This window comes from Stegostoma tigrinum, chromosome 7, assembly GCF_030684315.1.
Source record: "Stegostoma tigrinum isolate sSteTig4 chromosome 7, sSteTig4.hap1, whole genome shotgun sequence".
NCBI classification, from domain to species: Eukaryota; Metazoa; Chordata; class Chondrichthyes; order Orectolobiformes; family Stegostomatidae; genus Stegostoma; species Stegostoma tigrinum.
This window is the reverse complement of record NC_081360.1, coordinates 89,912,759-89,928,546: the sequence shown is the minus strand read 5'-3', so window position 1 is coordinate 89,928,546 and position 15,788 is coordinate 89,912,759. Positions and strand designations below refer to the sequence as shown.

The following is a 15,788-nucleotide window of genomic DNA, read 5'->3' as shown; positions in this document are numbered from 1 at the left end:
AAAGTTGAGAAGAGGTTGCAATGAAAAATGAACACTGACATGGAATTGTTGCGCTGAATGGTCCAGTTCTGTATTGTATGTCCAACGTAATTTTTTAGATTAGATTAGATTCCCTACAGTATGGAAACAGGCCCTACGGCCCAACAAGTCCACACCGCCCCTTGAAGCATCCCACCCAGACCCATCCCCCTATAACCCACACACCCCTCAACACTACGGGCAATTTAGCATGGCCAATCCACCTAACCTGCACATCTTTGGACTGTGGGAGGAAACCGGAGCACCTGGAGGAAACCCACGCAGACACGGGGAGAATGTGCAAACTCCACGCTGACAGTTGCCCAAGACGGGAATTGAACCTGGCTCCCTGGTGCTGTGAGGCTGCCAGTGCTAACCACTGAGCCACCGTGCCACCCCTTGATTTTAAATCAAGAAATACAATATTCTTCATATACACATTGGAATAACTTTCAAAAATTCTAAAAATGTATCAATGTGATTCACTGCAGTTTTTTGAAAAGAAAACACCACAAAAATGATTTTATTTGTTTAAATTATTTCAGTCATTCAAACGAGAAGCTAGATGTGATTATCATTTTGATAGATTTATTGCTATACTACTAAACTGCATTAAGCAAAACAAGTTTCATTGCAGTTGCCAGAAAATCATGAGCACAAAATGTGTTTAACTATTCAGCAACAAGCTACCTGCTTGATAATAAGATTACTTGCAATTTTCAAAAGTACGTCTGATTAAAATGGTGGCAGATTCACAGTTGTCACAAATACCCGGCCAGCGAATTTGCCGATTATTGAATATTACCGAGGTGCAGTGATTGAACCACCAGCCCCCTCCATCTACCGCTGCACAATTTTGCGTGCCATCTCTATCATTATCCTTATCAAAGGTGGAAAACATCATGTTATCATTTTTATTGATGGCCAAATGTTTCTCAGTCTGGGAAACCCCAATGGGGGCACCCAGTCTCAGTTTGTAGTTATTACTTTCATTCTCAACATTGAAGCTGGCATAATCAATTGCAACTTTTTCAACACCACTGTCAATGAGAAATTTCACTTCATAACGAGCTTGCTGTGTGATCCAGTGGATGTATTCATTTCCCAGCCAATGTTCATCTTCCATATTGCCAAAAGTGCGCTTGTAAGTATCCCAATTTGTTGCAAAGGAAATATTACTGTTCTTCGTGACATGTTGCAGCATGACCCATCCTTTACCTGGAGCATCCATGAAACAGTAGACCACCAATGGTTTATATCCTTTGGGATGGATAACATAGATACCACTGGACTTATTTCCATTGCGGTTCAATGCCATGCAGTCTTGCTTCATTTTCACTGAAAGATCAATGATGGCAATTGAAAGTCATATGTATTCACTAATTGTTACATTATGGTCATTCTATTACGAGTGAAAAAAATACATATGTTGCACTGGCACATCAGTTTTATGTCTCTGCATGTTTCACATTAAAATGCAAAGCTTTGGGTAAAGGTTTTGCTTTATATTTTTGAAAAGCTATTGCATTAATGACAATACATTTTAAACTGCCAGATAAGTTTTTCCCAGTGACAACAATTAGTTGCAAAATATTACTTCAATAGACTCTGTGATTTTGTTGAATAAAAGAAAAATCTTGCTTTTAAAAGAAGGCGATCATGAATATGTTGAAGAACTGTCCTCTTAGATCAACATTGAGTTTAAGGTCAAACCAGAACATTAGGTAGGTCATGATGCATTTGTGTTATTCTATGACATTATAACGCATGGAAAGAAATAATGCAGCTCTATTCCTGAAACAGCGCTATAACATCTATACTGTTTCGTGGCATACTTCTTCGTTAGTATCAAGACTACTCTGCTGAATTGGCTATCATGTATCATTAACAAGACAAGCAACAACCACTAAATATCATTAAATTTGCTCTTCAGTAAAATAAACTGTGATCATTTTGAATGCCAGCACTGGGTCCCACTCCATATAGTGCCCAAGTTTGGTTGGTTTGACATCAGGATCTGACCTTCTGCTTTATATCATTCAGTCTTATTCCAATATACAATTAGAAATGGTTGCAAATTTATCATAAAAATTGAGTTTGACTGCAGCTTAACTTATAACATAATTAATTAAAATGGAAAAATGCTTGCATTAAAGTCAAAACCAATAATAATTACTTACCTTTTTCCGTAGAATCTGGATTTGCATTCAAAATTTTTGATTTTTGCTCTTCACTCAATGCATCTATGTTTTCAATTGTGTTAAGGAGTCTGGAGTAGACTGGAGTGAAAGCAGAGCATTTCTCAACTGCAAGGATCGCAAGGAGCAGAAAACTCAAAGTTCTGTGGGAAAACATGCTTCAACCCTGAAAAAGATACAGTATTTTTGATTAGCCAATGCAATGTTTAGTCCTTATGCCTACTTAAAAGAAGTCACAACTTACTGAAGGCAATGCCTTTGTGAAGTAATTGGTGGAAAAGAAACACTGTGCACAACACTACTTGCATTTTATACCTGTGTCATACTGGATGTAAAATCATTAACACATTGAATATTTACACAAGGCATATTGAACATCTGCATATTGTGTTATCAATAACTCGCCTTAACAGCTTGAAAATAGTGACTGATAATTTAGGTCACCACCTGTAGTATAAAATACAACAAGTTCCTTGAATTCAAAAAAAAATTCAAGGTTATAGTGATTAGGCGCTTTTCAAATTAAGATCTCAAGACAAACAGCCATATCCAAATAGGTATTGCAGTGCTGTTGGGTGTATACCATAGTACACTAAATAATTAGAAGGAGATAGAAGAACAAATTTGCTGAGAGATTTCAGAAAGATCTAAAAACATAAGTGACATGATAAGGGGTAACAGCTTAATCTGGACTGGGATAAGAGCAATGTAAAGGGCAAGGAGAGGGTGGAACTGGGCAAGCAGGGTATATTTCTCAAGACAACTTTTGGGCATCAGTGATTGAGTATCATTAGGTTTATAGCAGTTGTGGTGAGGGACAATCAAAAGTTCATATGCCCAACCAAAAAAATGATTAATTATAGTTGGCTGAAGAGGACTTTGACTCAGATAGAATGAAAATTATAACAAGTAATAGCAACTAACAGCAAATAAGTAGTGGAAGAAGGGGCAATTGGAACAGATGAAGTGAAAACCACGTAAAGACATTTAAATCTCAATGTCTGTCAATGATTGAAGATATGGAGATTAACATGAAAATTTAATTTTAAAAAAAACAAACTGGGATAAATCCTGCAGGTACAGATCAGTTAGATTAACATCAGCTTTGAGGGGCAGGGGACCAGCACAAAATTAATTGATGTAAATGTAGATATAGATTGATTTTTAAAATGGTCATCACACCCTTGTTAAGGAAGATTATCTCTGTAATTTGATTGGACACTTTGAGGTATGAACAGAGCTGGTGAAGATGGTACAGTTGATATCATGTATATGGACTTGCAAAGGGTCCCACACAATAGCTGTGTTACCAAAATTGAATTCCTGAGATAGAAGCGGTGACGGTAAAGTGTATGTTGCAGGGTAAAAAACATTGCTTGGTGATCAATAGCTACTTTTCCAACTGGAGGAAATTATACAATAATGTTCCAAAGAACTAACATTTTCAATTATTACTCAGAAATGTAATAAACACCAGATACAGCAGGTACAGCAGCCTCTTGGAAGAAAGGCAACTGAAATGGGCAGGGATGACAAATAAAATGCAATGCGAGGAAGTAGAAAGTGATGCAAATCAAATGTTAAAAGTTTTTAAAAGAGGTGCAGGGACTGAAAGGTTGACCTACAGAGTTCTTTAAAGGAGCACGCCAAACTGATAAGACTGAGAAAGAAACATTTGGGATTCTTGGCTTTATTAATGTAGCCACGGTGTGTAGAAGTGTGGATATTATGTTAAACATTTCTAGATCTCTAATTATCCATCAGCTTGTGTCAAATTCTGGACATCATGTTTTGTAAAGTAGTCATGGCCTTGGAGGGGGTGGGAAGATGATTCGAGGTGAGGGAGTTCAGGCACATAGAAACACTGAGAAAATTGGATCATTCTCTTTAAGACCAAAAGGTTAAAGGGAGATTTAATACAGATGTTCAAAATTAGGAGTAAGTTAGAAGAAATTGACAGGGAACGTAATAATAAAAGGGGACATACGGTATTACTTTAAAAAGGCAAATATTAGGTAAGGAAATGCTTGAAATACTCACTAGATCAAGCAGGATCTCTGAAGTGAGATTCAGGGTTAAGGACATTTAATAAAGCATGAGGGTGTTAACCCTGCTGCTCTCCTTCTCTGCCCCACTTACGTCTGGGGTCGGAAGGCTCCATTAGTAATAGAAACCCTTAAGTAGGCGATGAATGCTGACTTGAGGGTTTCATCCTGCAGTTGCTTGTATTCAGCCCATGCAGGAGATGGCACATGGGGAGCTCAAAAACTACTGGTCCCTCTGACAGTGGGATTATCATTCACCTCATCCAGAACACTGCCTTGCTGCAGACTACACCACCCCAGCACCCCCGCCTGCCTCTCTTGAGGCCCACCAACCCCTGCCCACAGTCACCTCTGATCTGGGCTCTTCACCGACGCTGAGATGTTGCCTGCAATGCTCAGTTGCCAGTCTCTGGCTGTCCAGTGGCTCCCAGGACACTTTTGTCCTCCACATCCTCGATCCAGGGAAAGATATGCTATTCAATGGGCAAGATCCTCGCGTCTCTGCTGAATATCACCAAATGTTCCAGATCAGCGACATTTATTTCGGAGCTCAGAACTTAACTGCATATTTTTTTAAATTCATTCATGTAATGTGGATATCACTGATCAGACCAGCATTTACCAACCATCCCTAATTGTCCTGGGGGCAGTTAAAAGTCAACCACATTGCTGTGGGTCTGGAATCATGTGTAGGCCACACCAGGTAAGGATGGCAGTTTCCTTTCCGGAAGGGCACTATTGAACCAGACTAGTTTTTATGATAACTGACAATGTTCCATGGTCATCAATAAGCTCTTATTTCCAAATATTTATTGAATCCAAATTCTACCATTTGCCGTGGACTGACCTATCCCCTCCCTACCTCCCCACCTATACTCTCCTCCCCACCTATCTTCTTTACTCTCCATCTTCGGTCCGCCTCCCCCTCTCTCCCTATTTATTCCAGTTCCCTCCCCCCATCCCCCTCTCTGATGAAGGGTCTAGGCCCGAAACGTCAGCTTTTGTGCTCCTGAGATGCTGCTGGGCCTGCTGTGTTCATCCAGCCTCACATTTTATTATCTTGGAATTCTCCAGCATCTGCAGTTCCCATTATCACTCTACCATTTGCCGTGGCAGGATTCAGGCTTGGGTCCCCAAAACATTACCAAGGTGTCTGAATGAATACTCTAGAGATAACACCACCAGGCCATCACCTCACCTCACATGCTTGAAATAAAATTACATTGTGATGGAGATAGAACAGGTGAGCTTGATTAATAGGATACTGTAGAGGTATGATGGGCCAAATGGCTTCTACCTGAGCTGTATGATGCTACAATTTAGAGACTCAATTCCAGGATGAAACAATATCAAGCAAAAGTGGAATGTGCTCAATTTATTGGAAAGAATTCAAGTGTTGTTTGAAAGATTAAATAAGATGGTAGAGAAAAACATGGGAAAGAAAGATAAATTATACAAACTTCAAAAGCAGAGCTTGTTGATTGTAGCAAGCATAGCAAAGACTGGTCCAGCTAAAATGTCATTTGCCTGTCCATGGCACATAGAGTTCCATCGCAGAGTAAATGACAAGACATATCATCTGGGCGGGACTATCTATTAATAGATTCCTTGGCAGCATAATGGTTTTATTCCTGAGTTAGTAATCCGGAATTTGAAATTTCAAATCTTGCCAAGAAAGTCTGAGAATTCAAATTCAGTTTAAGATACGTAAGAGCAAACAACTGTTATCAGTAATAGCTTAGCACTGTTCTTTAGAGCAGATCCAGTTGGTTATGTCCTCACTCCGAGCTGACGTTCTGGTAAATTCATCATATGTCCAGATGATTTGATTATCAAAGTCTAAATCCTTCCTCTAAGCCTATGGCAAGCAGTATGAATGGGGAAGTGTCCCTGTCAGCCATGTTTGATGCAACCACACTAAGCACTTGTTTTGTTTGTTTCAATTGTCACCAGTTGTAGGAGAGCCTCCAAGACTTTAGAGTAAGGAGACCTATCATTTTAACTCTGTCTCGCCTTTGTGTGACTCCAATCCCACATCAAAACAGTTGACTCAATTGCTCTCTAATCTGGCCTACTCAGTCTGAGCAGCCTGTACATGTGCTGTCTTGTTTTCAGGATCACTGGTTTCAAAGGTCCCTAAACAGATCTCTAAAAACCTCTAAACATGTTTTTTACGTAATGGATGCTCTTCAAGTTGCTCCCCTGCAGCCACCCCTTAGTGGCAGAAGGAGTGACTGTGGTGTTAGACAAGAAAACCATAGAAGGCAGCCCCTGGGTTGTGAATGGGTTCTGATCTGGAGTCTGTTTACAAGTCAATTAGTACACAGGTCAGAATACAATGCAAGACAGCTGTTCATAAATACTGGAAATGTTCATAAATAGGATTTTTAAAATTTCACTGCTGTATTTGACTGTGTTCATTAATTGGGGACACCCATGCTCTCTTGTTCAAAGCCCATCATTGAAATTTATGAATCCGAATTTAATTAATCAGATCATTCAATATCCTGCACAACCCATCTGGTTCTGTTATGTCTTTCAGTGAAAGGAGCCTATCAACCAACACATGAAATCCATTCAAATATAAATTCATCGCTTCAATCCAGATGGGCAGAACCAAAGAATGCAAACAGATTTTGACATAAATCACTAAAAAAGTTGACCTTAGCTCTGGATTCCAATTTGCAATAAGGGACTTCACAATTCCTGGAGATTACGACCATCCATTATATCATCTTGCATAATATCTTAGCTCTCAACACATTCCAGTACTTTGTATAACAGTGGAACGCTGTGGATGAGGGAAATCTGAAATAAAAATAGAAAATGCTGGAGAAACGCAGCAAGTCTGGCAGCCTCTGCGGAGACAGAAATGAAGTTAATGTTATGTCTTGAAGTCGAGAAGTTAACCGTATCTCTGTCTCCACAGATGCTGCCAGAACTGTTGAGTTTCTCCAGTATTTCCTGTATTTTTTTGCATTAGCAAAGAAATCAGGTCTTGGCATTAACTGTGGCATAAAGGTAAGTTGAGAATGACTGGTGTTGGCATCAAGGCATTAGTTGATGAAGGCAATATTTCACCTTTCAGGTGAAGCAGCACTTTACCTGAACTTCGCACAATCTAATCTACTTCATTTGCATCTCACAATGTGGTCTCCGTTACACTGGGCAAACGAAGCACAGACAGGATGAGCGCTTCATATAACACTTACATTTTGTTCATAAAAAAGACCCTGAACTTCTAGTTGCCTGCCACTTTATCACACCACCCTGTTCCCTGGCCAAAATTCAACTAGATTACTCATGGTAGACTGGTTAGCAAAGTTAGATCAGATGGAATACGGGGAGAACTAGTCATTTGGATACAGAACTGGCTTTAAGGTCAAAGAAAGAGGATTATGGTGGTGGGTTGCTTTTCAGACCAGCGGTGTGCCACAAGGATCAGTGCTGAGCCCACTGCTTCTCATGATTTATATAAATGATTTGGATGTGAACATAGGAGATATGGTTAGTAAGTTTGTAGATGACATCAAAATTGGACATGTAGTGGACAGTGAAGAAGGTTACCTCAGAGTACAGCCAGATCTTGATCAGTTGGGGCAATGGGCCAAGGAGTGGCAGATGAAGTTTAATTTAGATAAAGGTGAGACGCTCTATGTTGGAAAGGAAAACTAGGGCAGGACTTATATACTTCATAGTAAGGTCCTGGGGAGTGTTGCTGAACAAAGAGACGTTGGAGTGCAACTTCATTGTTCCTTGAAAGTTGAATTGCAGGTAAATAGATGAAGAAGGCACATGGTATGCTTGCCTTTATTGGACAGTGCATTGAGTACAGGAGTTGGAAGATCATGATGCAGTTGTACAGGACTTTGGTTAGGCTACCTTTGGAATACTACATGCAATTCTGGTCACTCTGCTATAGGATGGATGTTATGAAACTTGAAAGAGTTCACAAAAGATTAACAAGGATGTTACCGAGCGTTGGAGGGGTTGAGCTGTAGGTAGAGGCTGAATAGGCTGGGCTTATTTTTCCTGGAGCATCAGAGGCTGAGAAGCGACCTTATATAAGTTTATAAAATCATGAAGGACATGAACAATGAAAATAGACAAAGTCTTTTCCCCAGGGAGGGGGTTCCAAAACCAGAGGCCATAGATTTAAGGTGAGAGGGAAAAGACTTAAAGGGGATCTAAGGGACAATTTTTTTCACACAAAAGGTGGTGCGTGTATGAAATGAGCTGCCAGAGGATGTGGAGGAGATTGGTACAATTACAACATTTAAAATGCAACTGGGTCGGTATATGAATAGAAAGTGTTTAGAGGAATAAGGGCCAAATGCTGGCAAATGAGACAAGATTTATTTAGGATACCTGGTCAGCCTGGGCGAGTTGGACCAAAGGATCCATGCTGTACATCTTTATGAATCTATGACACTAATGACTCTCCCTTGTCTTTACCCGAGCCTCCAAAACCAGGCCTTGTTATTACATGTGATATGGAGGTTGCGATGTTGGACTTGGGTGGACAAGGTCTGAAATCAGATGAAGAAGGAGCGAGGCTTTGAAAGCTTGTGTTTTCAAATAAACCTGTTGGACAATAACCCGGTGTCTGTGTTTTCTGAACTTATTATCGCACAGTGTGCTATTACACTGTTAGCCACTAACAGTTCCCATTAACAGCTATCAACAATCCGAGCCAGATCCACTCCTTTGTCTATCCTATTGCCTTTCTCTCTGTCTTTGCTCTGTCCTCACCTATTGTTTACTTCTTAGCCCCCTCCCCCTATTTTCTGCATATAAGCCGACATTTACCACGCTACCATCAGTTCTGAGGAAGGGTCACTTGAAATGTTAACTCTGATTTCTCTCCATAGATGCTGTCAGACCTGCTGAACCTTTCCAGCAATTTCTATTTTTATCTCTGCTTTACAGCATCTACAATTCTTTCAGTTTTTATTTGATTGAGTGTAGCATCAAGGAGTCCTGGCAAAATCAAAGTCAAGGGAATCAGAGAAAACCCTGCACTGGCTGACTGCAGGCATGCCAAATATGACAGAAGTTGGTTGCCATTGTTGGATGCCAAACATCCTAGCCCCAGCATATGCCTGCATAAGTTTCTTAGGGCAGTTCCCAAGTCTGATCATCTTTATCTGATTCATCAGTGACCTTCCTGCCATCATAAAATCAGAAGAGAGAATGTTTGCTAAATATTCATGGTGCTCAGCGCTATTTGCACCTCCTAAAGTATTGAGCCAACCCATGTTGACATATACCTAGTCCTGGACAAACATGCAAACATACGAATAAAAAGGAGCAGATCATTTGTTCCCTCCAGTCTACCATTTAATAAGATCATGGTTGATGTGAATATATCCTCAAGTCCACATCCCCAACTGCCTCCAATAATTTGTGACTCCCTTGATATTCAAGAATTGATCAACCATTGTTTCCAAAGCATTAATTGACCCTGGCTCCAACACACTGTGGGGAAGAGAGCTACAAAAGACCCAAAAGAAAAAAAAGTCTAACTCATCTTGATTTTAAATGTGAAATTCCTTCATGTTAAGCGGGTCCCCTAGTTTTCATTTCTCCCAGAAGGGGAAATATCCCTGTCAAATCGCCTCAACATCTTATAATTTTCATTGAGATCACTTCTCATTCTTCTAAACTTCGATGGTCATGGGCCCAGCCTGTCAACCTAATATCTCTGCCATGCAGATATCACTTAAGTAAAACTTCACTGATCTGCTTCTAATGCACTTACACCCTTTCTTAAAGAACAAAACCGAAACTGCACAGCACTCCAAATGTTGCTGCATAAATGTTCCATACAACTACAGCAAAACTTCCACAAAAATTGCTGCAGCAGGTCTGGCAGCATTGATGTAAAAAAAACACAATTAATTCTTCGAGACTGATATAACTCTTCTTTGTTAACTCTATTTCTCTCTGTCCACAGATGTTGCCAGACCTTTTCAGATTCTCTGAGATAACAAGGTGTAGAGCTGAATGAACACAGCAGGGCAAGCAGCATCTTAGGAGCAGGAAAGCTGATGTTTCGGGCCGAGACCGTTCATCAGAAATCATTTCTGATGAAGGATCTAGATCCAAAACTTCAGCCTTCCTGCTCCTATGATGCTGCTTGGCCTGCTGTGTTCATTCAGCTCTACACCTTGTTATCTCAGATTCTCCAGCATCTGCAGTTCCTATTGTCTCAGATTCTCTGGGTTTGTTTCAGATTTCCAGCATTCACAGTGTTTTGCTTTAACTGGAGCAAAACATCCTTATTTTAGTATTTCATTTCCCCTTACTTTACAACATCCTATTTGCATTTCTAATCACTTGCTGTACCTGCATACTAACATTTTATGATTCATATATCAAGACAGTCACACCCCACTGTATCTTAGATACAAACAATCCCTCTCTATTTAAATAACATGTTGCTGTTCCTAATTTTCACTGCTACATAAAGGTGCCTTTACTGCAGAATCATTCATTATTCCTGTTTAATGTAAAACATTGGGTTTGGCCTTGTAAGTGCTATGCATGTACCAAGTAATTGTCTTCTCAATAAGTGAGAACCAAATTATCTCCATGTGACATTCAATGGTTGTACCATTTCTAAATCCTCCACCACCAACATCCTAGGTGTTACTGTAGACAAGAAACTGAACTGAACAGATAATTATCACAAGAACAGGTCAAAGACTGCAATGAGTAATTCTGATTTCCCACAGCCTGTGTACCATCTATAAGGCTCAGGTCAGTGGTGTGATAGAATGCTTTCCAAATGCCTGGATGGTTGCAATGCCAATGCTATTCAAGAGCTCAGTGCCATCAAAGACAAGGCAGCTTACTTGACTGTCACCCAGTTTACCACCTCAAACTTTCTCTTTCTCCACCATTGACACACAGAGGCAACAGGGTGTACTGTCATGGAATCGTTATAGTGCAGATAGAGACTATTCAGTCCATCCGGTCTGCACCAATCCTTTGAAGAGTATTCCACCCAGACTCACAGTTCCCATTTTACCATGACTAATCCCACCAACCTTCACATCTTTGAACTGTTGGAGGAAACACAGAGAGATGATACAGGCTCAACGGTACAACCTTGAGGGAAGTACAGGAGCAAAGAAACTTTGGGTTCCAAGAACATAATTCACTGAAGGTTGCCAGGCAAGTTGAAACAATTGAAACAGGCTTGTAGGATTCTTGGATTTATAAATACATGCTTAGAGTATAAAAGCAAGGAAGTGATGCAACACCTCTACAAATCATAAGAAAAGATGTTAAAACCATAAAGAGAGTACAAAGGACATTTGCTCGAGTGGTAACGGAATTGAAGGATTTTAGACACAAGGAGAGATTGGAGTATTTGGGCTTATTCTTCTTGGAGCAGAGAGGATTAGAAGATATTTAAAGTGCTTAAAATTATAACTAACTTTGACAGGGTAAAGGACAATATTCTATTTCATCCAGTCGGTATATCAATGGCTCAGAGTCAAAATTTTCAAGATTATCAGCAAGATGAGGAGAAACTTTTTTTCTCGGTAAGTTGTTGGAAATTGGAATGCACTACCTGGGAGAGTGGTGGAGGTGGATTCCATAGGAGGTTTTCAAAGAGCACTGGTTATACATTTGAAGGTAAAAGAGGCCTCGGAAATACAACTGGTGAATGGGACCATCTGAATAGCTCTTTCAGGAGCCGATACTGACATGATGGTCTGAGCAGACCCCTTCTATACTGTAAAATTCTATAATTCTGGAATGGGGTTTTTATTTCAAAATGAATTGTACCCCACATATGGTCTCAATGATGTCCTGTACAATTGAAGTATCACCTCCCTAACTTCATATTCAATTCTCCTCGCAATAAGTTCATTCCCCATTAATGATAAAATAGTTCAGATAATTAGATATTTTTTCATTTTTTACTCTTAATAATCATGATCTCACACATTCCTGAAGCTATTGTATGATTGAAATTTAATACATAACTTGACAAACTGCAAGGAATGTTTGGGGTTTAAAATTCAAAGGGGGATCTGACTCAAACTACAATAATGCTGTCTTAACTACTGATCCAACTTTTGTCAACATTTGAAATTTATACTTGCTGATGCCATCTTCCTGTTTTGTTTGCCACCTGATGTAAACCTGTTACTTGTATGCAAGAGAAAGAAAGAAACTATATTGCTGAGACTATAACAGCATCAACTGTTAATGTTGTCATTATGATTGTCATGAATTAATAAACAGTTTGCTTTTGCGTGTTTGATTTCTGGATGTGGGGCACATTAGCAGTATTTATTGCTCTTCCACAGCTGTGCTCAGAACATTAAATGTCAACCTGTAATGTGGCATGAAATTAGTTGCAATCCAATTCAGGTTACGTTCCTCCCCTGCTGGATATTAGTGAGATAGGCAGTTATAAAGATATATGTTAAACCATTTGAAATGTGGCAGTAGGAGATAACCTCTTTTCATCTCCAAACAGAAAGAATAGTATTTGTTGGCAGCATACAATCTCTTTCCTTACACGTTAGAAACTGACATAAATGATCAAAAGGGAGTCTCTAGTTCTAAGCACCGGTTGATTCAATGAAACTTGATTTTACAGTGTCAAGAGTTAATTCTGGTATCCTGCTTTCTATGAACATTAAAAATAAGAACAGGAATATGTGACTGGGCCTCTCAAGGACTTGCAATATTATTCAATACAAACACAAATAAACCTGCTTTAGAGACTTAACTCCACTTTTCTGCTTCCCGTACAATCAGTACAGTGTGGAACAAGGCCATTCAGCCCATCGAGTCTACACTGACCATCCAAAGAGCTTCCCAGCCAAACTCGCCCTAGCACCCATTTTACCATGGCTAATCTACCTCGCCTGCGTATCTCTGGACACTAACAAGCAATTTAGCCTGGCCAATCTACATAACCTGTACAGCCGAGGAAACTCACATGAGGAAACCCTCAGTCACAGGGAGAATGTGCAAACTCCACAGAGACAGTCACCCGAGGCTGGAAACAAATGGAGCTGGAGCTGTGAGGTAGCAGTGCTGACCACTGCGCTGCCCATAACCCCATTCCCTTCTAGGGAAGTCCATCTAACTCACCCTTGAATATGTTCAATGACCCAGTCTCCACTGCTCTTTGGGCTAAAGATCTCTGAATTTAACAATTCTCTAAAAGAAGAAATGTCTCCTCATCTCGATTTATCATCGGTTGTTGAATATATTGAATCATCTTGCTTTCTAGAAAAATTAAGAATACACTTTTTACTTGATAAAAGGCATTTCTTACCTTCAAATTCCTCATGAGCTCTTCTCCAATCAAGTACAACATGTAACGTTTATCTTGGACTATCAACATCCTGGGGGTTTGATGAGTAACTCAACTGGCTCGCAACGTAAACATATTGGCAACAACTGTAGGTCAGAGGCTAGGAATATTGCAGTGAGTAACTCATCTCCTGACTCCTGGAAGTCTGTCCACCATCTACAAGGCACAAGTCAGGAGTGTGAAGGAACACTCCCCAGTTGCTTGGATGAGTGCAGCTCCAACAACCCTCAAGAAGCTCGACACCATCTGGGACAAAGCAGCCCGCTTGATTGACGCCACATCCACAAGCATTCACCCCATCCACCATCGACACTCAGTAGCAGCAATGTGTATTATCTACAAGATGCACTGCAAATATTTACAAAAGATCCTCAGACAGCACCTTCCAAACCCATGGTCACTCCATCTAGAAGGGCAGGGGAAGCACGCACATGGAAATACAACCGCCTTTGAATTCCACTCCAAGTCATTTGTACCCTAACTTAGAAATATATCACCATTCCTTCACTGTTGCTGGGTCAAAATCCCGGAATTCCCTTCATAATAGCATTGTAGGTCAACCCACAGCAGGTGGACTGCAGTGGTTCAAGAAGGCAACTCACCACTGGCTTCACAAGGGCAACCAGAATGGGCACTAAATGCTGGCTGGCCAGCGATGCCCACATCCCAAAAATGAATTTTAAAAAAATGAAACAATGGCAACACATCAGGTATCTTTATCATAGAAAAATGTTGCAAGATGCCCCATTAGCAAAGAAATTTGTCACTGATTAACATAAGGGGAGATTAGGTTAGCTTGATCAGAGAAATCAGTTTTAAGGTGCACCTTAAAGGGGGAAAGAGAGGTCAAGAGGCAGAATAGTTTAGAAACAAAATTCCAGAGCTAAGGGCTGAGACAATTGAAGGCACAGGTGCCAATGACAGAACAATATCAAGGTGGGAATGTGCAACATGTCAAAATTGGAGAGAATGCCGAGAACGTGGAGGAGTGTCAAGCTCAAGGAGGACAGTAAGTGTTTAGACCACGAAAGGAGCTAAAAGCAAGGAGAAGAATTTTAAAATTAAATTTTTGCCAGACCTGGAACCAATGTAGATCAGTGAATGCAGAAGTGATGGATGAACAGGGCTTGTTGAAAGTTGAGAAGCAGCTAACAGAATTTTGAGCTCAGTGATATGTAGGTTATGGTATGATGGTTAATACGTCACCTATTTTAACGGTAATAATATTGGCTCCTCTTTTTTCATAGTTCATGTACAATCTAGAATTTTTAATAACACTGTCAGCTTGAAATTTCTGTATTATATTCTTCATAAATGTGATGTAGTTCACCTTAAAGTTTTTGATTTTCCTGTGAATGCATTCTTTCTTATTGATTCAATTTGCTTGTGACAATGGTAACCATTGAACAACGTGGAAGATTCTGATTCATAAACAACAATTGTTGTCATCGTTTATTTAGTCATCGATATGGGAAGATTTCCTCTGCTATTTGTAGAAAACCATAACCATGTGTTCTGCGATTGTGCCAAAGAGTTAATGCTTCTTGTAAAAACATTGATTTCATTTCATGAGACGTGCCATCACAATACAATAATTTATTTTTTCAAAGACTGTACAAAATAATTTATTATAAAGATATTTCAAGTCAAACTGAGTCACTGCTTCTTTATTCCTAGACTTTTCTTCAAAAAGCTAATATTTTAATGGCGAACAATTTAATGTACATGATTTCTTAGTTCTGTTCTTAGGTAAACGGTCTAGGTTTCAAACCTTAAAAAAAGCTGTTAAGCTTTTGTAGTCTTGTCAATTTTACTTCAAGAGTCCTGTGGCCAACCGAAGGTAATATCTCTTACAGCCTAAGTGTTCTGTACATATTCTGATGGCTTAAGGAATGAAGCATACAATCTAATGGGCACTTGCAATGATGTCATGGGTAGTCTGAACAAAAGTACTGTTACACTAAAGTACATTTCTTAAAAGAAAACAGTAAGATCTAAAAATTTGAAAAATCCAAAATACCCTTCCTCCTCATGTTAGGTCACTGTTCTTTTCCCAACACTGAATTCCCCCAAACAGGGAATTAGGCAACACCTTGGCCACCTTCTGACACCACTATGCCACTTTGTTTACTTTGGGGGGAGCCCTCTGATTTCTGCCCAAGTAACCAGTCGTGTCTC

General features: G+C 39.8%; 1 protein-coding gene across 1 annotated transcript; it reads right to left on the bottom strand.

The window, feature by feature from the left end:
* Positions 1-584: 584 nt before the first annotated feature.
* Positions 585-2,538, bottom strand: LOC125454358 (fibrinogen-like protein 1-like protein). Its single transcript, XM_048535042.2, has 3 exons — positions 2,461-2,538; positions 2,199-2,382; positions 585-1,356 (listed from the first exon to the last, which is right to left on the bottom strand). The coding sequence occupies exons 2-3, from the start codon at positions 2,371-2,373 to the stop codon at positions 725-727; spliced, it is 807 nt and encodes a 268-aa protein (XP_048390999.2). The 5' UTR covers positions 2,374-2,382; positions 2,461-2,538; the 3' UTR covers positions 585-724.
* Between the last annotated feature and the right edge of the window lie 13,250 nt (positions 2,539-15,788).

Coding starts and splice junctions, on each gene's coding strand:
- LOC125454358 (XM_048535042.2), bottom strand. CDS start 2,373: ATGTTTTCCCACAGAACTTTGAGTTTTCTGCTCCTTGCGATCCTTGCA. Junction 1,357..2,198: donor TCCAGATTCTACGGAAAAAG/GTAAGTAATTAT, acceptor TTGATCTTTCAG/TGAAAATGAAGCAAGACTGC.